The 23,034-nt window shown below is 38.5% G+C and overlaps 1 protein-coding gene across 1 annotated transcript; it reads right to left on the bottom strand.

The window, feature by feature from the left end:
• Nucleotides 1–8,331: 8,331 nt before the first annotated feature.
• On the bottom strand, nt 8,332–12,622 carry LOC110458425 (neuropeptide CCHamide-1 receptor-like). Its single transcript, XM_021510106.1, has one exon. It carries the CDS (start codon nt 12,057–12,059, stop codon nt 10,914–10,916), a length of 1,146 nt encoding a protein of 381 aa, XP_021365781.1. The 5' UTR covers nt 12,060–12,622; the 3' UTR covers nt 8,332–10,913.
• Between the last annotated feature and the right edge of the window lie 10,412 nt (nt 12,623–23,034).

Below are 23,034 nucleotides of genomic sequence, written 5' to 3'. Positions count from 1 at the left end.
TGTCGATCTGATCAGCTATCGATCTGGCCAGTTATCGATCTAGTCATGTAGTGAACGGGTCAGTTATTTGATGAGGTCAGCTATTGATTTTGTCATTTAGTGAACTGGTCAGTTATCGATCTTGCCAGTCATCGATCTCATCAGCAATCGATCTTGTCTGTTATCGATATGGTTACATGTTGATGACGTCAGTTTTCGATCTGGTTACTTGTCGATGTGGTCAGTTTTCGATCTGGTTACTTGTCGATGACGTTAGTTATTGTTCTGGTTACTTGTTGATGACGTCAGTTTTCGTTCTGGTTATTTGTCGATGACGTCAGTAATCGTTCTGGTTACTTGTCGATGACGCCAGTTTTCGATCTGGTTACTTGTCGATGACGTCGTTTATCGATCTGGTTACTTGTCGATGACGTCGTTTATCGATCTGGTTACTTGTCGCTGGAGTCAGTTATCGTTCTGGCTACTTGTCGATGACGTTAGTTATCGTTCTGGTTACTTGTCGATGACGTCAGTTTTCGTTCTGGTTACTTGTCGATGTGGTCAGTTATCGTTCTGATTACTTGTCGATGTGGTCAGGTATCGTTCTGGTTACTTGTCGATTTGGTCAGTTATCGTTCTGATTACTTGTCGATGTGGTCAGGTATCGTTCTGGTTACTTGTCGCTGGAGTCAGTTATTGTTCTGGTTACTTGTCGCTGGAGTCAGTTATCGATCTGGTTACTTGTCGATGACGTCAGTTATCGTTCTGGTTACTTGTCGCACGAGTCAGTTATCGTTCTGGTTACTTGTCGATGACGTCAGTTATCGTTCTGGTTACTTGTCGCTGGAGTCAGTTATTGTTCTGGTTACTTGTCGCTGGAGTCAGTTATCGATCTGGTTACTTGTCGCTGGAGTCAGTTATCGTTCTGGTTACTTTTCGATGACGTCAGTTATCGTTCTGGTTACTTATCGCTGGAGTCAGTTATCGATCTGGTTACTTGTCGCTGGAGTCAGTTATCGTTCTGGTTACTTGTCGCTGGAGTCAGTTATCGCTCTGGTTACTTGTCGATGACGTCAGTTATCGTTCTGGTTACTTGTCGATGACGTCATCTATCGATCTGGTTACTTGTCGATGTGGTCAGTTATCGTTCTGATTACTTGTCGCTGGAGTCAGTTATTGTTCTGGTTACTTGTCGCTGGAGTCAGTTATCGATCTGGTTACTTGTCGATGACCTCAGTTATCGTTCTGGTTACTAGTCGCTGGAGTCAGTTATCGATCTGGTTACTTGTCGATGACGTCAGTTATCGATCTGGTTACTTGTCGGCGACGCCAGTTATCGTTCTGGTTACTTGTCGCTGGAGTCAGTTATCGATCAGGTTACTTGTCGATGTGGTCAGTTATCGTTCTGGTTACTTGTCTCTGGAGTCAGTTATCGATCTGGTTACTTGTCGATGTGGTCAGTTATCGTTCTGGTTACTTGTCTCTGGAGTCAGTTATCGATCTGGTTACTTGTCGATGACGTCAGTTATCGATCTGGTTACTTGTCGGAGACGTCAGTTATCGTTCTGGTTACTTGTCGCTGGGGTCAGTTATCGATCTGATTACTTGTCGATGACGTCAGTTATCGTTTTGGTTACTTGTCGATGACGTCATCTATCGATCTGGTTACTTGTCGATGACGTCAGTTTTCGATCTGGTTACTTGTCGATGACGTTAGTTTTCGATCTGGTAACTTGTCGATCTTGTCTGTTATCGATCTGGTCAGTCGTCGATCAGACCAGTTCAGTTATCGTATTAAGACCTTGTCACCGCAGATACAACAATGCTAGCGGCGCACGCAAGCTTATACCAAAGCATTGAAACTATGTTGCGATCCTAAATGTATAGTGTTTGTAATCTGAAAACAAACCATGAAAACCATGAGACATAACAAAATTATCAATTATGGGCAAAGTTCTCAAAAACATTATAGAAAACTCAATTTTAGAGGCTTTTATGACCGGATGGATGTTCTGATTGTCGTTTTTGCCCAGGGCATCATCATTGGTTTGCGTTACGTGAAGGGATCGCTTCCTTAAGTTCATTAAGTGGACCTCGAGGAGGCTAATCTTTCTAATCATTAAACGTCGTTCATAATTGTCCCCCTTCTGAGTTGATCAAGTAACGGATAACTCTTTCAAATATATATTCCCTTTCATTTAATGCATAGTCGGAAGGGAACTTATAAATGTATTGATACATCTAGCCGTCATTTTGTGCATGACGGGAAAAGTAGCTTTGTATAATATCGCCGTTCCTCTAGTGTATAACCGGAAGGAAAACTGGTATAGATGAATATCTATTGTTTTAGGGCATGACAGGGAATTGTTTTAGCAATATATCGTCATCTACGTTCTTTTTTTCTTTATTGTTTAAGACATGTAGTATTATATTTAAGACTTTTTATTTAGATTATAATGTGTATTTTCTGCTTTAGAAAATTATATTTTTTTGGTATTTCATTTTAGACTTTTCTTATATAACCAATAAGTATCACAATGTGAATTTGTATTGCATGGTAAATTGTCATAACTTTCATGTCCAATGTTTCCTGTAGTTAACAGCTAAAGTATGGGTATGAGGGATATAGCAAGTTTATGATCCCCCGAGGCCAGGACTATTTCCCGAGGCGAAGCCGAGGGAAATAGTCCTTGACGAGGGGGATCATTAACTTGCTATATCCCGAAATACCCATACTTCAACTGATTTATTATACCGATACAAACACTCCCTTACAATATTCTAAATATTATTAGACAACACATTTTTCAACAGTTGGTACACTTTATTAACAAAACTTCAACAATGCGAGGCGAAGGTCTGTCCAGAAAGTACCGGCTCCGCTGGCCGGAAATTGCCGGAAATTGCCGACGTAATTCGATTGCGCTGATTGGTCAATATTCGGTCAGGCCCCGCCCACGACGTCACTCAATTGCCCGCATTTTCAGAGGGAAAAAGTTTCAAAACTAGCGCATCCCTCCAGAAGAACTATTTCCCTGGCATGCAGTTAGAGGGGAAATAGCTTGTTTATGTGGTTACTTTTGTATAGTGTAAAATAAGTAGAGGTATAATAATCACACCTATCATGTCCTATGTTTCCTGTAATCACACTATTCATGTCCTTTGTTACATGTAGTCACATCTATCATGTCCTATGTTACCTATAGTCACAACTATCTCGTCCATCATTTCCTGTAGTCAAATCGATCTTGTCCAATGTTGCATGTAGTCACACCTATAATGTTTAATGTTTCCTGTAGATACACGTTTCAAGTCCAATGTTTCCTGTTGTCACACCGACCTTGTCCAATTTTGCATGTAGTCACACCTATCATGTTTAATGTTTCCTGTAGATACACGTTTCAAGTCCAATGTTACCTTATTCACACCTATCAAATATAATGTTTCCTGTAGTCACATCTATCTTGTCCGATGTTTCCTCTAGTCACACATATCATGTTTAATGTTTCCTATAGATACACATTTCAAGTCCAATGTTTCCTGCAGTCACACCTATCATGTTTAATGTTTCCTGTAGATAGACATTTCAAGTCCAATGTTACCTGTAGTCACACCTATCATGTTTAATGTTTCCTGTAGTCACATATATCTTGTCCAATGTTTCCTCTAGTCACACCTATCATGTTTAATGTTTCCTGTAGATACACATTTCAAGTCCAATGTTTCCTGTAGTAACACTTATCATGTAATTTGTTATATGTAGTCACACCTAAAATGTACTTTGTTTCCTGTAGTAACACTTATCATGTCCAATGTTACATGTAGGCACACTTACCAAGTCCAATGTTTCCTCTAGTTAAATTTATCATGTTCTATGTTTCCTGTTATCACACCTATCAAGTCCAATGTTTCTTCTAGTCACATCTATCATGTCGTATGTTTCATATAGTCACACCTATCATGTCCAATGTTTCCTGTAGTCACACCTATATATCTTGTCCAATGTTTCATGAAGTCAAACATATTTTGTCCTATGTTTCTTGTAGTCACACCTATCATGTCAAATATTTTCTGTAGTCATCCTTATCTTGTCCAATGTTTCCTGTAGTCACATTTATCTTGTCCAATATTTCCTGTAGTCACATCTATCTTGTCCAATGTTTCTTGTTGTCGCATCTATCTTGTCCAATGTTTCCTGCAGTCACATCTATCTTATCTAATGTTTCCTGCAGTCACATCTATCAAGTCCAAAGTTTCCTGAAATCATATCTATCTTGTCCAATGTTTCCTGTAGTCACATCTATCATGTCTTTTGTTTCCTGTAGTCAAATATTACAAATCGTAGGTTTCCTTTGGTCATAACTTTCATGTCCAATGTTTCCAGTAGTCATAACTGTCATGTCCTACGCTTCTTGTAATCACATCTATCATATCCACTGTTACATGTAGTCACATCTATCATGTACTATGTTTCCTGTAGTCCCACTAATCATGTCCTTTGATACATGTAGTCACATCTATCATGTACTATGATTCCTGTAGTCACACTAATCATGTCCTTTGTTACATGTAGTCACATCTATGATGTACTATGTATCCTGTAGTCAAACTTATCAAGTACAATGTTTCCTCTAGTCAATCTAGACATCTATCTTATCCAATGTTTCCTGTAGTGACATCTATCTTATCCAATGTTTCCTGTAGTGACATCTATCTTATCCAATGTTTCCTGTAGTGACATCTATCTTATCCAATGTTTCCTGTAGTGACATCTATCTTATCCAATGTTTCCTGTAGTGACATCTATCTTATCCAATGTTTCCTGTAGTGACATCTATCTTATCCAATGTTTCCTGTAGTGACATCTATCTTATCCAATGTTTCCTGTAGTGACATCTATCTTATCCAATGTTTCCTGTAGTGACATCTATCTTATCCAATGTTTCCTGTAGTGACATCTATCTTATCCAATGTTTCCTGTAGTGACATCTATCTTATCCAATGTTTCCTGTAGTGACATCTATCTTATCCAATGTTTCCTGTAGTGACATCTATCTTATCCAATGTTTCCTGTAGTCAAAGCTATTTTATCCAATGTTTCTTGTAATCACATCTATCATGTCTAATTTTACCAGTAGTCACACCTTTCTTGTCCAACGTTACTCGTAGTCAAACCTTTTATGTTCAATGTTTCATGTAGATACACCTATAATGTACTATGTTTCATGTAGTCACACATATCAAGTGCAATGTTACCTTTAGTCACACCTATCTTTTCCAATGTTACCTTCAGTCACATCTATATTGTCCAATGTTTTCTGTAGTCACATCTGTCTTGTCCATTGTTACCTGTAATCCAACCTATCATATTCTATGTTTCCTGTAGTCACACGTATCAAGTGCAATGTTACCTCTAGTCACATCTATCTTGTCCAATATTTCCTGTAGCCACACCTATTTTGTCCAATGTTTCCTGTAATGACATCTTTCTTCGCCGATGATTCCTGTAGTCATACCTATATTGTCTTATGTTTCCTGTAGTCACACCTATCTTATCCAATGTTTCCTGTGGTCATACCTATCTTGTCCTATGCTTTCTGTAATCACACCTACCTTGTCCTATGTTTCCTGTAATCAAAGCTATCTTGTCCAATGTTTCCGGTAGTCACACCTATCTTATCCAATGTTTCATGTAGTCACCCCTTCTATGTCAAATGTTTCCTGTAGTCACACCTATCTTATCCAATGTTTCCTGTAGTCACATCTATCTTGTCCTATGTTTCATGTAGTCACCCCTTCTATGTCCTATGTTTCCTGTAGTCATACCTATCTTATTCAATGTTTCCTGTAGTTAAAGTACCTTGTCCATTGTTTCCTGTAGTCACATCTATCTTGTCCAATGTTTCCTTTAGTCACACATTTCAAGTCCAATGTTTCCGGTATTCACACCTATCAAGTCCAATGTTACCTGTAGTCAAACCTATCAAGTATAATGTTACATGAAGTCACACCTACCGAGTCCAATGTTTCCTCTAGTTAAATTTATCATGTCGTATGTTTCATGTCGTCACACCTATGATGTGATATGGTAGGTGCGCGGTACCCAGGTAAGTTGACTGTGATATGGTAGGTGCAGTACCAAGGTAAGTTTAATGTGATATGGTGGGAGCGCGGTACCAAGGTAAGTTTAATGTGATATGGTAGGAGCGCGGTACCAAGGTAAGTTTAATAATTTGATATGGTAGGAGCGCGGTGCCAATGTAAGTTTAATATAATATGGTAGGCGCGCGGTACCAAGGTAAGTTTTATGTGATATGGCAGGAGCGCGGTACCAAGGTAAGTTTAATAATATGATATGGTAGGAGCGCGGTGCCAATGTAAGTTTAATATAATATGGTAGGAGCGCGGTACCCTGGTAAGTTTAATGTGATATGGTAGGAGCGCGGTACCATGGTAAGTTTACTGTGATATGGTAGGAGCGCGGTACCAAGGTAAGTTTAATAATATGATATGGTAGGAGCGCGGTACCATGGTAAGTTTAATATAATATGGTAGGAGCGCGGCACCATGGTAAGTTTAATGTGATATGGTAGGAGCACAGTACCAAGGTAAGTTTAATGTGATATGGTAGGAGCGCGGTACCAAGGTAAGTTTAATGTGATATGGCGGAGCGCGGTACCAAGGTAAGTTTAATGTGATATGGTAGGAGCGCGGTACCATGGTAAGTTTAATGTGATCTGGTAGGAGCGCGGTACCAAGGTAAGTTTAATGTGATATGGTAGGAGCGCGGTACCAAGGTAAGTTTAATGTGATATGGTAGGAGCGCGGTACCAAGGTAAGTTTAATGTGATATGGTAGGAGCGCGGTACCAAGGTAAGTTTAATGTGATATGGTAGGAGCGCGGTACCAAGGTAAGTTTAATGTGATATGGTAGGAGCGCGGTACCAAGGTAAGTTTAATGTGATATGGTAGGAGCGCGGTACCAAGGTAAGTTTAATGTGATATGGTAGGAGCGCGGTACCAAGGTAAGTTTAATGTGATATGGTAGGAGCGCGGTACCAAGGTAAGTTTAATGTGATATGGTAGGAGCGCGGTACCAAGGTAAGTTTAATGTGATATGGTAGGAGCGCGGTACCAAGGTAAGTTTAATGTGATATGGTAGGAGCGCGGTACCAAGGTAAGTTTAATGTGATATGGTAGGAGCGCGGTACCAAGGTAAGTTTAATGTGATATGGTAGGAGCGCGGTACCAAGGTAAGTTTAATGTGATATGGTAGGAGCGCGGTACCAAGGTAAGTTTAATGTGATATGGTAGGAGCGCGGTACCAAGGTAAGTTTAATGTGATATGGTAGGAGCGCGGTACCAAGGTAAGTTTAATGTGATATGGTAGGAGCGCGGTACCAAGGTAAGTTTAATGTGATATGGTAGGAGCGCGGTACCAAGGTAAGTTTAATGTGATATGGTAGGAGCGCGGTACCAAGGTAAGTTTAATGTGATATGGTAGGAGCGCGGTACCAAGGTAAGTTTAATGTGATATGGTAGGAGCGCGGTACCAAGGTAAGTTTAATGTGATATGGTAGGAGCGCGGTACCAAGGTAAGTTTAATGTGATATGGTAGGAGCGCGGTACCAAGGTAAGTTTAATGTGATATGGTAGGAGCGCGGTACCAAGGTAAGTTTAATGTGATATGGTAGGAGCGCGGTACCAAGGTAAGTTTAATGTGATATGGTAGGAGCGCGGTACCAAGGTAAGTTTAATGTGATATGGTAGGAGCGCGGTACCAAGGTAAGTTTAATGTGATATGGTAGGAGCGCGGTACCAAGGTAAGTTTAATGTGATATGGTAGGAGCGCGGTACCAAGGTAAGTTTAATGTGATATGGTAGGAGCGCGGTACCAAGGTAAGTTTAATGTGATATGGTAGGAGCGCGGTACCAAGGTAAGTTTAATGTGATATGGTAGGAGCGCGGTACCAAGGTAAGTTTAATGTGATATGGTAGGAGCGCGGTACCAAGGTAAGTTTAATGTGATAAGGTAGGAGCGCGGTACCAAGGTAAGTTTAATGTGATATATTGGGAGCGCGGTACCAAGGTAAGTTTAATGTGATATGGTAGGAGTGCGGTACCAAGGTAAGTTTAATGTGATATGGTAGGAGCGCAGTACCAAGGTAAGTTTAATGTAATATGGTAGGAGCGCGGTACCAAGGTAAGTTTAATGTGATATGGTGGGAGCGCGGTACCAAGGTAAGTTTAATGTGATATTGTGGGAGCACGGTACCAAGGTGAGTTTACTGTGATATGGTTGTTGCATGGTACCAAGGTAAGTCTTTACTAATAATAAATCGAAAGCCTGTGTGTATAACGACATTTTATTCAGACCATTTTCTGTATAAAGGTACACCGACTATATAACAAGTGTATCTACACCACAGTACAATAACGAACCTGTATACTAGTGGGCGAGCCGCCCGAGAAAACACCCTTCATCATTATCAGACAGAGTGTGTGCGAAAACACACACTGTCAGCTCCTGATCATGGACAGAGAGCAAATACACGAAATAATTATTTCAATAGATAGAATGGAAGCCGCAAATTGAGATTTTTTTTTATTAAAATATCAATTGATTCGAAAAGCAGAATGTATATGTATATGGAAGGAGAGTTTTAATGATATGTCTGAGAGTGTTATCATGTTTTTAAGCGATAGGTGTAAAAATAACTCGCATAAGGTTTTTTTCGACAGATTTGTTTAAGTTCGAATTGAGATTCGCCTCGTTTAGCTGGGAAACTCTCCATATTTCATGACGCGCTAGGTGGCGCCACGGGTAGGATCGTATCACTGTATTGACCAGAGAATCGGTTTATAAAAAAACAGATTTGAGGTAAAAAGTGAAACGAATTTGATTTTAAAAGAGCACCGAAATATAAAAGACATTTCCTTAATTTATACATTTATGTCCATTATGCGAATTTAATGTTATTATCATACAACAACTATCTTTGTTAAAAGAATCAAAAACATCTCATGTGTAAGTACGGAAACGTGGGTGTACGTGCAGACTCCCGCAGTTTGAAAGGAAAAGGTAGTTCCTACGCTGCACAGTCAAGTGCGTCGTATGAACCGAATTACTTCCTGGTAATTTTTTGCTTGTAGTATGCGTAAATCAGATGTTAACTTGTAAAATATTTGAGTAAATAACGATGTTTCTCAATATCACTAAATCTTCCAATAACATTCACAATCAATGTCAAATTATTTTACAAATTTCCTATTGTAAGAGAAGATGTTTTTACCAATATATTATACCTACATGGCCGCTTTCAACTTTATAATCCCAACATCAGAACTCTGCCGTTTATCGTTTCTAAAATTAGTTCTTGTTAATCCACACAACTACATTGTATATCAATAATTGTGACTCATAATGTGTTTATTTTATTGACGATGTGTATAATCTACGCTATGATATATTACATGTATATACTTGTAACGAAATGGAACATATTTAATCTTATACCAAGTTTCCCGTGTAAGTACTGTACGTTATAATATTTGATAAAATTGAATGTTACTGAATGTTTTATTGTTCTAAAATACAGATAAATGAACGGATATATCAATATATTTATAGGGTGTCAGTTTATAAAGTTAAATATATAAAAACAATATCGACAATTTGTAGTTTCCTGTCCGTATCTAACTCGCTCCTAGTATTGAATGCCTCGTTCTATGTGACGGCATTAGACGGTGTTTTAATGTCACATTATTATTTGTGCATACATATAATAAAATGAGCTGAGACTGAGAAAAGAACAGTTCTATTCTTGTCCGTTTGTCATCCTTACTAACATTAAGCTGCCGTTCTTAAGTGTGTGTATATTGTTATACATTGGTTTAAAAATAGTTTTTTTTGTTACGGTTGAAGGCGATATCATTAAACATACAATGTCTGTAAGACGCATGTTATACAATAAATTGTTTTGTAAACACAGAAAAGTTAGAGTGAGTGTTTTCTCAGTGACTGACCCAGTGTTGAACATACCATGAACGATGACGGTACTTCAGAACCGATCCGTGTGAAAATTAACCAATCCCGATTATAAAACACGACTGTTCCTCTCGGTACCTCTGTCAAATACACCAGTGATATGTGGACTTCTCATTTTACTTCCCGACATGTTAGACACACATTTAAAAAGCAGTTTGCGACACCCAACGCTAGCCTTCTGTACAGTGGGACCCCATAACAGACGCCGGGTGTATGTCCAGTGGTTCATACGCGGACAATGTGTTATGGACCGTACAAGCGGTCCTGCGGTCCGTTCGAGCTGTCCTATGGTCCGTACGAACTGAACAGTGGTCTTCACGAGGACGTTCGAGGCTTTGAGTGAGTATTGTATTCACAAATATCATAGATCAAAAATGTTCAACAATCACACACTACAAACGAAACATCACTTGGTCCAGACGTACCACAACAATAAAATGGCTAATTTTGGCAGAGTTGTTTATCTCCGACATTTAGATGTATAACAAATAACGGTACAGTTATAATTCTTGGACGAATTCAACATATTCCCCGGGAATAATATATAGTCAAAAATGTATTAAATTTGATTAGCCCTATAATTGGTTGCAGTAAAGCCATTGCCAGCACACAGTTGTTTTGGACCGCTGATAATAAAGAAATCACTTGGTTTGTACAATCCGCCATTACATCCTAGTCCAATGGCGTGGCAGAGGAGGCAAACATTGCCGGTTAAGACGTTAACAAAGCACTATTACCTCTAACTTAAGTTAAGTTTTGATTGTGTCAGAGTACCTCCGGTGGTATGAAATAATTAGACCTGATAGTCAAAGTCTACATACCAAAGTCCTGAAACGGGCAAGTGTCACGTGACAGGTTACCGCCGACGGTAAGAGCACATACATAGTCACATTTCCGAGTTGGATTTGACCATGGTGAGGGAAGTGCTGCCCCTCCGAACGGTACTGTAGCTTTGTAGTCCGGAACCGTTCGAGTCCCGCAGTCGATACGACTTCGGACAACACCGGAACAGGTAGCGGTTATAATACTTCCGGAATTGACTGCTCAGGAAGTAAAGTGCGTACGGGTTGACGCATGAGTAAACATAGGTCAGACAAAATCCGAAAAGTTTGAACCATACCCAGAAGTCGCTGAAATCCGATGTGCCCCAGTGGAACCAGAGGAGATAGATGTGGCGAGGCAGCCAGCACACGACGAACAGCAGTACGAACGACAGTACCACGCGAGCCACCTTCATTCGAGCCTCGATCTGGCGTTGCTGTTGTTGACTCTGCCCCGGTCCCTTTGTAGCCTCACATGGCATCTGACGACTGCTCTTGACGAGGATTCGCGCCATTAGGCAGTAGAACGTGCCGATGATAATGAGAGGGATCAAGAAGAGAGTGAAGAAGCGGAACAGACAGTGAGTTTTACCGTACCACTCGCGCCAAACGTAAGGGTAAGCCTGACAGTAATATACCCCCATATACTGGATGTTAAAACTGATGGCATCCGGAATAGCAAAAATGGCGGAAATTATCCAAATGAACGCCACGGCGATTGATGTCTTTAATGTGGGCTTTCCCTTGTGCTTGCTCATCGGATACATGATGGCGACGTAGCGGTCGCCGCTTAGGGCGGTGAGAGTAAGAATTGATACTCCGGCGGACAAGGTCTGCAGGTACTCGTTCATCTTACATATCAACTCCCCAAAAGGATACGACTCCAGAATAAAGACTGTCGCCGAAAACGGCGCTGACATTAACAACAGTAACAAGTCTCCGGCTGATAAATTCACTATAAGAATATTGGGAACGTTCCGCATGGATTTGTTCCGAAGAACAGTATAGATGAGAGTCCCGTTACCCACGACACCCGTCAACATGAGAATGGCGAATAGGATGGGTACGACGATCTGTGGTACCGGATGTATGAGGTCATACTGTTCCGTGACGTTAGAACAGTTCCCTGACACATTAAAATAACAAAAACTATCGTTCGAAAACCTCGTACTCCCTTCCATTGGTTTCGAAGTGAAATTAATATTCGCCATTGTTGAGTTTTAATCCTCTGAAATTTTCCAATAATAAATAGCTATGTATATGTCGAATGTTGAAAGTTTATTTTGGTCCTAAAATGTAAAGCTTTACATTAATTGAAGACAATTTCCTTGGAACATAAAACCAGTTTTGCTGCGTCTAACCTGTCTTTTTCTTACTGAAGTACACAGCTCACCTTATGGGATTTGAAGTACGTCTCCTTATGACACGCACGTGCTGTCTCCTGATGTAATCCACAAATACGAGTGATCGCCTTCATCAACTTCGATAACACATGTTATAACTTCATAAAACAACTACTACAGGAATTCAGAAGTAATAGTGGAATGTTTTTTAAACATAAGTCCCAAAGTTAGTACCACCGGGATAGGTGTGGCAGTCCCATTTTGTGACGTCTGCATGTTCACGGCGCTCAGGTGAGAGTGCTATGTTGTAACAAGGCAGTACTGATAGTCTTGATACCCATCCTGTACCTTAGACACGGCCCTGCCAGTTTATATGTGAAAGTGTCTCCCCTGGGAGTTAAATATTCGCTCTTATCTCGGCGCCTATAATTCAACTAATGTATCCTTTTAATAAGTCGGATCGGCAAACCACACTCTGGCATGTGATTGGCTGCGCGCGAGTAGAGCGCGCGCCCGTTGGTTGGTAGACTGGCAATCAATAGTAATGGAACTGCCACGCTGAAGCCACTTGGCCGGCTCTCGGCCGCCTCGTATCAGCAGAGGCCCCACAGTGTTGAGTTGCAAAAACTGATAGTATGTATAGCAGATTGCAGAGGAACACATCTCGGCAGTTCAGCATACCGCAATACTGGCTCAGTTACATAGACGTTTGGCAAAATACAACAAAAGAAAGGAGAGAAAAAATACCATTGCTTTATTCAAAACAGATACCTACCATCATTGTCTCTTGTTTCCTTGTTGTCAAGGAATAAGAAGTTTAAACTCTATATAATTAAAACAAAAGGTATGTCTCGTTGAGCAATTTATTAGCACGTGCTACATACAGTACATGAGCGCGTGTACAAATAAACTTGTACCAGTTGTTAATACAATCAAGGTTTTACCACGATTAGTGCTATTAACACGCGTGAGAAATCAGGTTCTATATATAGTCGTCTTACTTTAAAATGTATCTCGTTAAAAAACTTGTTCAAATGCTATTTATTTAGGTAACAAAATTGAAAGTTATTGGACAGCATTTACTGGTTTGTATAACCTAATCATTATGTTACCTATGTAACTTGAATATATAAATCATGTCAAAGATAGTAAACAAACACTTTGGACGGAAACACAAGTAGAGACAATGTACAGGGTATGTGTTGTTTACAAAACTGCTTCAACCATAATTACTGGAATAATTCATAATTTTTCATTATTATCTCATAAATGTTGTCTCAATGATTTCTATCGTCAACTAATGAAGAACAATTCATCGATGGCCATAACGTTGTTGAACGCAATTTGATATTCCTCGTGTCCTCAACATTCCTTTAGTTATATGAAAAGTCAAAGCCTTAAAAGAGCGTAGCTTTTGTTGATCTCTGATTTTTACTGATTAAAAATACAACTTTCAGAATGGGATAAGATCAATTTATTCAAAGTCGGCTAGTCGAGCAATAACAATAAAACACAAGCTCTAATGAGATTAAGACCGACATAACAATAGGGAGACCGGGGAAAGTTCGGTCCTTTTTTATTATTAAAATCCGTTCTAGGAAGTATGGCAGCACGTCCGTTTTTGAACATTATTTAGCTATCCTGTCTAAGTTTAAGTTTTATTTTTACACTCATGACACACGAGGTGTGTTACAAGAGGTCAACATTTCAATACATTTCAATTACATAGCAAAGTGAGTACAGATTGTGTTTACAACATGTAAATATATAATACTACAGAATAATAGCACTGCATTTATCTTATGTCACTTAAAGCCTTAACTGTTTTCGTTAGAAAACGACTTATTTTAGGTAAAACATTTAAATTACAAATAGAAATCATTCCTTTTAGCTTAACATTGCTGGGGTTTGTAGTGTAATAATTATGGATATATCTATACATAGCCTATCTGATTTTGGAGTTGCACTCCAGCGTCCAGTCTCTATTGGGAAATTAAGATTAGACGTTCGGAATTTACAAATAATTTTCCTATCTTTTTCATTAAGTTTTGTTAGATATGATTCATACTAAAAGTTTGTCTTAAATATGGAGTAGAATTTACCACGAGAGGAGTTTTCTATCTCTTGGAACCATTTCTGTATAAACTGATCTTTTAACTGCTGTTTAACTAACGCTCTGAAATGATTTCTATTCATAGTACATGCATTTTGAAAAATCTACAAATTGCTAAAACCTAACTTGTTTAATATATCTTTTATATAATTATTCCATTTAAAATGCATTTGTCATTTGATTGTAAAACATATGTCATTTTGTATATCAGACTTGGTATCTTGCTCCCGCCAGTTAACAACTTAAACCGGAACATGATCATTCTTGTCTTGATTTCTACTTCCAGAGGATATCTCCCGGTTTCTCCATAAATCATGTAATTGGGAGTAGATTTTTTTTTTACATTCATGATTCTTTTACAAAATTGCAAATGCATTCTTTCTATGGTAATAGTGTTTTCGAATCCCCATATCTCACAAGCATACAATAGGATCGGTGAAACAAGATAATCAAAGAACTAAAGTTGCAACTCAACAGACAATGAAATATTTCTTATTTTCTTGTTCAATGCATAGTGTCTTTTTAGCTTGTTCAGTTATTTTTGTTTTTACTTTACTAAATGTACCATTGCTATTAAATAATATGCCCAGATATAAATAAGAATTTTGGACTTCGATATTTTCTTGATTCAATTTAAATACATATTGTTGTCTACGTTTTCTTTTTTCAAAGATGACGACTTTCGTTTTCTGTACATTAATAATCTACTTCCAACTTCTACAATAGTTTTGAAACGCATTCAGGGCATGTTGTAACCCCTCTGGTGTCTCAGCCATTAGCACAGTATCATCCGCATACAGTATTAGTTTAAGATACATTCCAATGTTAATTTAACAGAGTCTTTCTACATTATTAAGCAACATCTTTTTGGTTTAAAAAATCGTCAAGATCATTCAGGTATGGGAAAACAAAAAAGGGGATAAATTTCCCCCCTGTTTTAATCCGACATTGCAAACGAAAAATTTCATTTCCGTTTTTAACACATGACTTGGTATTAAAATATAAGTTTTGGATAACCTTAAAACTTTTCCATTTCTTTTACTTTTTAACATCTTTTGCCATAATCCCGCTCGCCAAACTGTGTCGAACGCTCTTCGAAAATCAACAAATGTACAGTACAGCCTTTTTCCCTTGTGCAAAATATGTGTTTATTAAAGAGTGTAACATAAAATATTTTCAGTCTTTTAGTTAATCTATTATTGATGATATGATTAAACACTTTCCCCAAGCAAGACACTAGAGTTATAGCTCCATAATTGTCCGGGTCGCAAGTTTCTCCTTTATTTATATAAATAGGCTTAATTATTCCAACTGTCCAAGAGTCTGGGACTAATCCAGTATTTAGTGTACTGTTAAATAACATTGTATATAACGGCATAAAGTTAGTTAATGTACTCTTGATATGCTCATTTAAAATGTCATCATTTCGACATGCTTTGTTATGTTTTAAATTATTTACTGCATGTATAATTTCTTCCTCTGAAATATCTTCGTCTAGTATTTGGGAAAAAGTCGTATTTTCTTGTTCGGGAGTATATATGTTTTCATCATCCCGGTTATCAGTTGAATTGTTCAGCTTTTTGAAGTACTCAAAAAGTTTATTTATTGGTATGTCAGCTTTATTAGATTTAGCTTCACCAGATAATCTATTTGATAAGTTCCATAGTGTTTTGGGGTTAATATTTGCAGATTCCCTTATATCCCTTTCCATTTGCTGATATTCCTTAAAACACCTATTCATTTCCTTTCTTACTCTCTTACCTTTGTTTACTCTTATTTCTCAGGGCTTTTTTGTTTATTTGATTTTTCACCAATTTATACTTACTCTTGGCCAAGTGAAACTCATTTCTCAGTTTTCTACATTTTTCAGTATGCCATGGTTTATTAGTTGTACATTTATTACTCTTGCGAAAAGGTAATTGCTATAGAAAAAGTGCATATTACAAATTTGAGGTATGGCGGAAAACTGCCCGTATTTCCCTAAGTCGGCACTTATGAAAACGGGGGAAAAATGAAGGAGTAAAACATCACCAATTTATACAATGCATACAAAAGATACAAAACCAATTGAATATGAATTTTTAAACTGCTGAGAAATTAGGTATTGCTAATATGATACTGCAAATATAGCCATATACACTATATCTATGAAAGTGATGGGGTTTCCCGGACTTAAAAAAATACTTTCAACACTTTCCCATCCGAGGACCAACTTTTGAATAAAGTTTTTGTAACCGTGATGTAATATGCAAAAACAAATCGTATTACGGAAAAGTGGTTCTCCTTTGGGAAAGTGCTCACAATAATGAAAAACAGGGGCGATCAAGTTTCTCTAAACTGCGACCGGTGTTTCTCGGGTTAAATAAGTTTTTAATTGCCATATCTATATGTTCTATGTAGCCGAATGTGTAACGCAGTTTACTTGCGACTAGAAAATAAACGGTGCAGGTTCGAATCCTCCTTCAGTTTTTTTTTTTTAAATATTTAGGCATGTGATCATTTTCCTTAATAAGGCAATGTTTTTTTTTTTTAAATCGATGGAAGATTTTGTTAACATTTTAATAACATACATATTGATTTATCAGTTTTGTTAGTAATAATTTCTTTACTATTTAGTGCGACATACTTCTATCGAAGCATGTCAACAAATCCCTGTACACGTGTACAATACAGCTACGCTTTGTAGGTAAGACACTATTTTTGATGAAATTTATGAATTGTTTACCCTCCAACTGGCAATAGTAATTATATCAAGTGCTTAAACACCAACAAGTAATGCCGAAGTACCAAATATGTGGTCTGTTTACAATAATCTATTCTTAGACACGGGATTCCGATATTGCTACCTGTATAAAAATACATGGGGACGCGTCATAACAGTGCACGGTTGGATGAGCGCACTAGCGTAACATAGCTTTGGGGAAATAGGCATAGCAACCCGCCATATCTCATTTGACGATTAGTCTAAATAAATGTATGTAGATGTTAGTTAAAAAAAAATGAAATTAAAAAAAAGAAAACATTGTAATACTTTGATGCAAATGAAATTGTCTTGATATGGATATGTAGTCTCAATTACTGTTCCATCCTGAAACACCGGATTGAATTTCAAATTTTGGAACTGTCACCGAGCTGATGTCAAATAAAATTACAGTTTCTGTCTGTAACTAGTTATAAATCAGCACGCGTTATGAAAAAAATAATAAGTTGCTGAAAAAGGGCGTTGCACTTGGGTTGGTTGTCTGGAAAATTATTGTTACTTTCGTCATACATGCATTTTCCGTTGCTTCTTTTATGAGTGGTGATGCATAAATAATGTAAAGACTATATCCAGACTTTCAAAAATGTCAATTATTTCGTTCATTTCTTAACAAATGGAAATCAAAAGCTGATGAAATTCTAAATGGTCTCTTTTTGAAGATATCTTCCGAAAGAAATATCAACAGAACCGGGTTGATGACAAAAAAGATCTGCAGAAAATATCCGCATTTGTACATTTTGTTCCTGTGGAAAAAACTAAAATAAAAAAGTCTTCAAGCACCGACAAAGAGATAAATGCAACGGATATCAGTACCAGAATTTTCCGGTTATTTTTCATCCTTCCGGAAATAACCGATGAAGGCCGATGGATTGTGACGTGCTTGTGACGTCATATTATGATAATCTCTGAGCGAAGTTTCATGCCTGTTACTATCGCACTTTATGTGATAGACTTTTTCACTTAGAATGTTTATTAGTTTTTACCTAAATGAACAAGTACAGTTGTGGGATCGCACAACGTTACATGATGTGCGGAGGACGCACGGTTTAATACTTATATTTACAGTTTCATGCGTTTCTGTCCTTAACAAAATAATTACGATATGAAATATTTGAATATCTCGCCAATATCCTGTTTGAATATCCCCTACGCACGCGCCTTTTCCTGTGATGGAAATTGCCCAATATAGTTTGTGGAAAACAACAAAAATAAGAGAAGTTTGCTGACAATTCGTACCGTTTTATTTGATAGTTTCCATTGTTATGATCATACAAGTGCATTTAAAGCACACGAATAACATTAACACTACTACTCATTAACATCGCACGTTAATTACGTCACAGCGCGGACGCATGTTTGTGAAATTAGAAATTCAATCGCGGTGGGAACACATGTCGCCATCCAGTTATTTGTTGAAATTGAATTCACAATTGTTGAATGTTGAGCTGGCAAAGAACCCCGGGGTAGGCATTATATCGCTAGTAGACTGCATTATGAATGCATGATCAAAAGACCTATCTTCATTCGTGGTATTCGAGTCGTGTGATACTGAAAGCGACATTTCAGACGAAGCGGGGGCAGGTATATCTATGGGACACGAGGGTGAGGGTCTACAAATGGCGGACAGCGAGTTATTGAGTGCTTCCTTTTGTGTCGACGACACTGACCGGTTATATGGTCGAAGAGATGACTCGTTTGTATGGTCGGACATACACAATGTGTCTGGCTTGAAAACCTTGATTGTCAAGAGTCAAACGTGACTTCCGCATTGTTTATTTACTTTTAGGTCACGTTCATATTACAATCCACTTTTGGTTCATAGTTTTATGACCCGAGACGTTATTTGCTTGGTTTACATAATGGCATTGCAGCGCAAATGTAAATATGTGTGTACGACAGTGATGGGACGTTTGTATGAAGCTGATGAAATATTGATATGACACTGATAAAAGACTAAAGTACGAAACAAATGAGACGTTTGTAAAAAGTTGATAAAACTTTGGTTTGACACTGTTTTAAGCGTGTATGACTTTGGTGAGACGTTTGTTTGACATTGTTTTAAGCGTGTATGACATTAGTGAGACGTTTGTTTGAAGCTTTGGTTTGACACTGTTTTAAGCGTGTATGACATTAGTGAGACGTTTGTATGAAGCTGTTTTAAGCGTGCATGACATTAGTGAGACGTTTGTATGAAGCCGTTTTTTAAGCGTGTATGACATTGGAAAGACGTTTGTATGAAGCTGTTTTTTAAGCGTGTATGACATTAGTGAGACGTTTGTTTGAAGCTTTGGTTTGACACTGTTTTAAGCGTATATGACATTAGTGAGACGTTTGTATGTAGCTGTTTTAAGCGTGTATGGCATTGGTGAGACGTTTGTATGAAGCCGTGTTTTAAGCGTGTATGACATTAGTGATTGTCAGCTGTAGTAAATAAAACATTAGACTGGCTACCAGCCCCTAAGTTTTTATGAAGGATTTCCTGGCTGCATTTTACTACTAGCTTATCTCCCCCTAGTTTAGAATCAGACATCCAAGTGATACACATTATTAGAGTTATTTTTTTCTCTCTAAATGGTTCAATCTTCTAGAGACAGGGGCCAGTCTAATAAAACATATGTACAGATAGATTGATGATGACGTTTGACTAGTTAAAATCTCGTTTGACTAGTTAGTATCTCGTTTGACTAGTTAGAATCTCGTTTGACTAGTGATAATCTCGTTTGACTACTGCGAATCTCGTTTGACTAGTGACAATCTCGTTTGACTAGTGATAATCTCGTTTGACTAGTTAGAATCTCGTTTGACTAGTGATAATCTCGTTTGACTAGTGATAATGTCGTTTGACTAGTGATAATCTCGTTTGACTAGTGATAATCTCGTTTGACTAGTGAGAATCTCGTTTGACTAGTGAGAAGCTCGATCTCCGTCTTAGAGTCCTGCACATCAGATGGAGGACAATGTCGAAACAAAACAAGATTAAAATAGAAAATTCAAATACAATATAATTGAATCAAATACTGAAGAGACTCGTTTGTCCTCGCTGACGTTATAGAGCTAATACATTTAGTATAATACAATACAGCTATGTAGACTGAATACATTGACGTCGTATTATCTTAATTACACGTTGATAACACCCGCCTCACGCCTAGAGTCAAGAAGTGCAAGTCGGCTAATTGGCAAATATTTGTAAGTTTTATCGGAATTATGCAAATACGAAAAACACATTTGTAAGGTAATCTAATCACCAAGCATAGTGAATAAGAAAATGTACCTCCCCTGCCGGGTAAAACACGGACAGGTGACGAGGCTGGACCTAATGACAACAGTGTAGTGTAGTATAGAAGGGTTGGTGAAGGGGTTAGAACTACTAATAGATGGAGAGATAAATGCGCGTACCGAAAAAGTAGGGGTTTATCGCTTGAGAAAGCACGTGCTGACCTGGTAGAATCTCCTTTACTTCAGCAATACGAACGAACAGGCTTGAGGTTATGACTTTACTTTTATTACCATACATAACAATAGGAGGAATGAAGCAGGAAAGCCCCATTGAACAGAGACCGGCTAGCAGACGTCTATCTGAGGTGTGGGGAGCAGCTCAGAGGCGGGCTCCGGCTATGGTGGTCTCAGATCAAATAGAATCCCAACGGATATAGTGAAACGGGTTAGGGATTTACACGGGCAATGACATGCACATGTATGCGCGTGATGTACTGTGTGCGCGTGAGGCACTGCATGTTTATAATGTATTTATACATAGATTGCGCACATGCCAAAGACATTAAGCATTGCTGACGAAGAGTGTGGTCCTTACCGTTGATGATATAGACCGTAAAAGTATATACTTCTTGATATCTGTATGTAAATTACCGGTTTTGTGACGGGAGACCATAGGAAGAAATAATATAACAACCTAATCGTCATTTATTCTTAATAGTGGCACGTACATTCCGTATTGTATTGTCAGTAAGACATCATACACGTAGTAGTGTACGACTTCGTCAAGCCTTGTATTTGGTCCTGTAAAGCCGTCGTTTATTTAGTTATGTAGAATACCTGTTGGTGTGTGTTTATTCTTACTCTTGTATCATCTTCAATAAGATTCGTCAGTTTGGAAATATGTGATATCAAAGTTTTACTTTTTACACAAACAATGTACGTATTAAACGTGTCGCATCGTTTCAAGATCGTCTGTTCCCTTTGTCCCTTTGTCCCTTTGCCACTCAGTCATAGCTTGACAAAGGGGCCAGTCGGTCTTGAAATGTTGCGGCACGTGTAATACGTACATTGTTTGTATGAAAAGTAAAACTTTGATATCACTATTGTATCGATTTATAGGTTAAAAAAGAGATGATAATAGATTGACGAAAAGATGCTCAACCTCCGTTATCTTTGTTATTATCCAACAAATGAACGAAAAAGCTTGACAGCGTCTAACCAGTGAAGCTTAACATTTGAAAAACAATCCTAATCTGATCGAAGTTAGTTCATTGTATAAAAAAGAAGAGAAGATGAATTATTAGTAACGTGTTATTTTTCTTAGCATACAGTTGTGTTTGCCTCCTTGCGATAGCGCGGATCTGATACCGACTTTATAGTGTCACCCCACTGAAATACCAGCCGAATGCACTCAACACGGCATTATGCCTAAACACATCATACTGACAATGGGTCAGCCAGTTGTTGCCATTATCCTTATTGCTGAATGTTAAGCATGGAATAACAACTACCATTTTTAATTACTTTGGTATGTCTCGGCTGGTGACAGACCCATTGCCTTCCTCACCTGGGCGAACGTTTTAAAGCTAAAAGTGAGGTATTGCCAAGCAAATCTGCAGGGAGTTCCCTCATTAGTCGCCTCTGTCAATCATGCCTTTGATAATATCAGGCATATACTTTACTAGATCCCCGACCTGCAGTGATGCATCATTCAGATTTGGAGGTGTGTCAGTGTTTGGATTATTACGACACGTTGTGACCGACTGTTTACCGGGAATCTATATGATGGATGACTTTGTAAGATCATCAAATCAATCTCAGTCGCCCTCTGCCTTTCAAAACATTTTAAGGATTTGTTTGTGATATCGACAATCTTTTATCAACAGCAAACATTCTGACCTCGGTCTGCAGAAAGAACCATGTCCCATCGGGATAGAGAAAGAGCAATGACTCATCGGGATAGAGAAAGAACCATGTCCCATCGGGATAGGGAAAGACCATGTCCCATCGGGATAGAGAAAGAACCATGTCCCATCGGGATAGAGAAAGAGCCATGTACCATCGGGATAGAGAACGAATCATGTCCCCTCGGGATAGAGAAAGAGCCATGTCCCATCGGGATAGAGGAAAAATCATGTCCCATCGGGATAGAGAAAAAATCATGTCCCATCGGGATAGAGAAATATTCATGTCCCCTCGGGATAGAGAAAGAGCCATGTCCCATCGGGATAGAGAAAAAATCATGTCCCATCGGGATAGGGAAAGACCCTGTCCCATCGGGATAGAGAACGAATCATGTCCCATCGGGACAGAGAAAGAACCATGTCCCATCGGGGTAGAGAAAGAATCATGTCCCGTCGGGATAGAGAAGGAATCATGTCCCATCGGGACAGAGAAAGAACCATGTCCCTTCGGGATAGAGAAATAATCATGTCCCCTCGGGATAGTGAAAGAGCCATGTCCCATCGGGAGAGAGAAAAAATCATGTCCCAGCGGGATAGAGAAAGAGCCACGTCCCATCGGGATAGAGAAAAAATCATGTCCCACCGGGATAGAGAAAAAATCATATCCCATCGGGATAGAGAAAAAATCATGTCCCATCGGGATAGAGAAATAATCATGTCCCCTCGGGATAGAGAAAGAGCCATGTCCCAACGGGATAGAGAAAAAATCATGTCCCATCGGGATAGAGAAAAAATCATGTCCCATCGGGATAGAGACAGAGCCATGTCCCATCGTGATAGAGAAAA

The sequence above is a fragment of the Mizuhopecten yessoensis genome, unplaced genomic scaffold (genome assembly GCF_002113885.1).
Source record: "Mizuhopecten yessoensis strain PY_sf001 unplaced genomic scaffold, ASM211388v2 scaffold9577, whole genome shotgun sequence".
NCBI classification, from domain to species: domain Eukaryota; kingdom Metazoa; phylum Mollusca; class Bivalvia; order Pectinida; family Pectinidae; genus Mizuhopecten; species Mizuhopecten yessoensis.
This window is presented reverse-complemented; position numbering and strand designations above follow the sequence as displayed.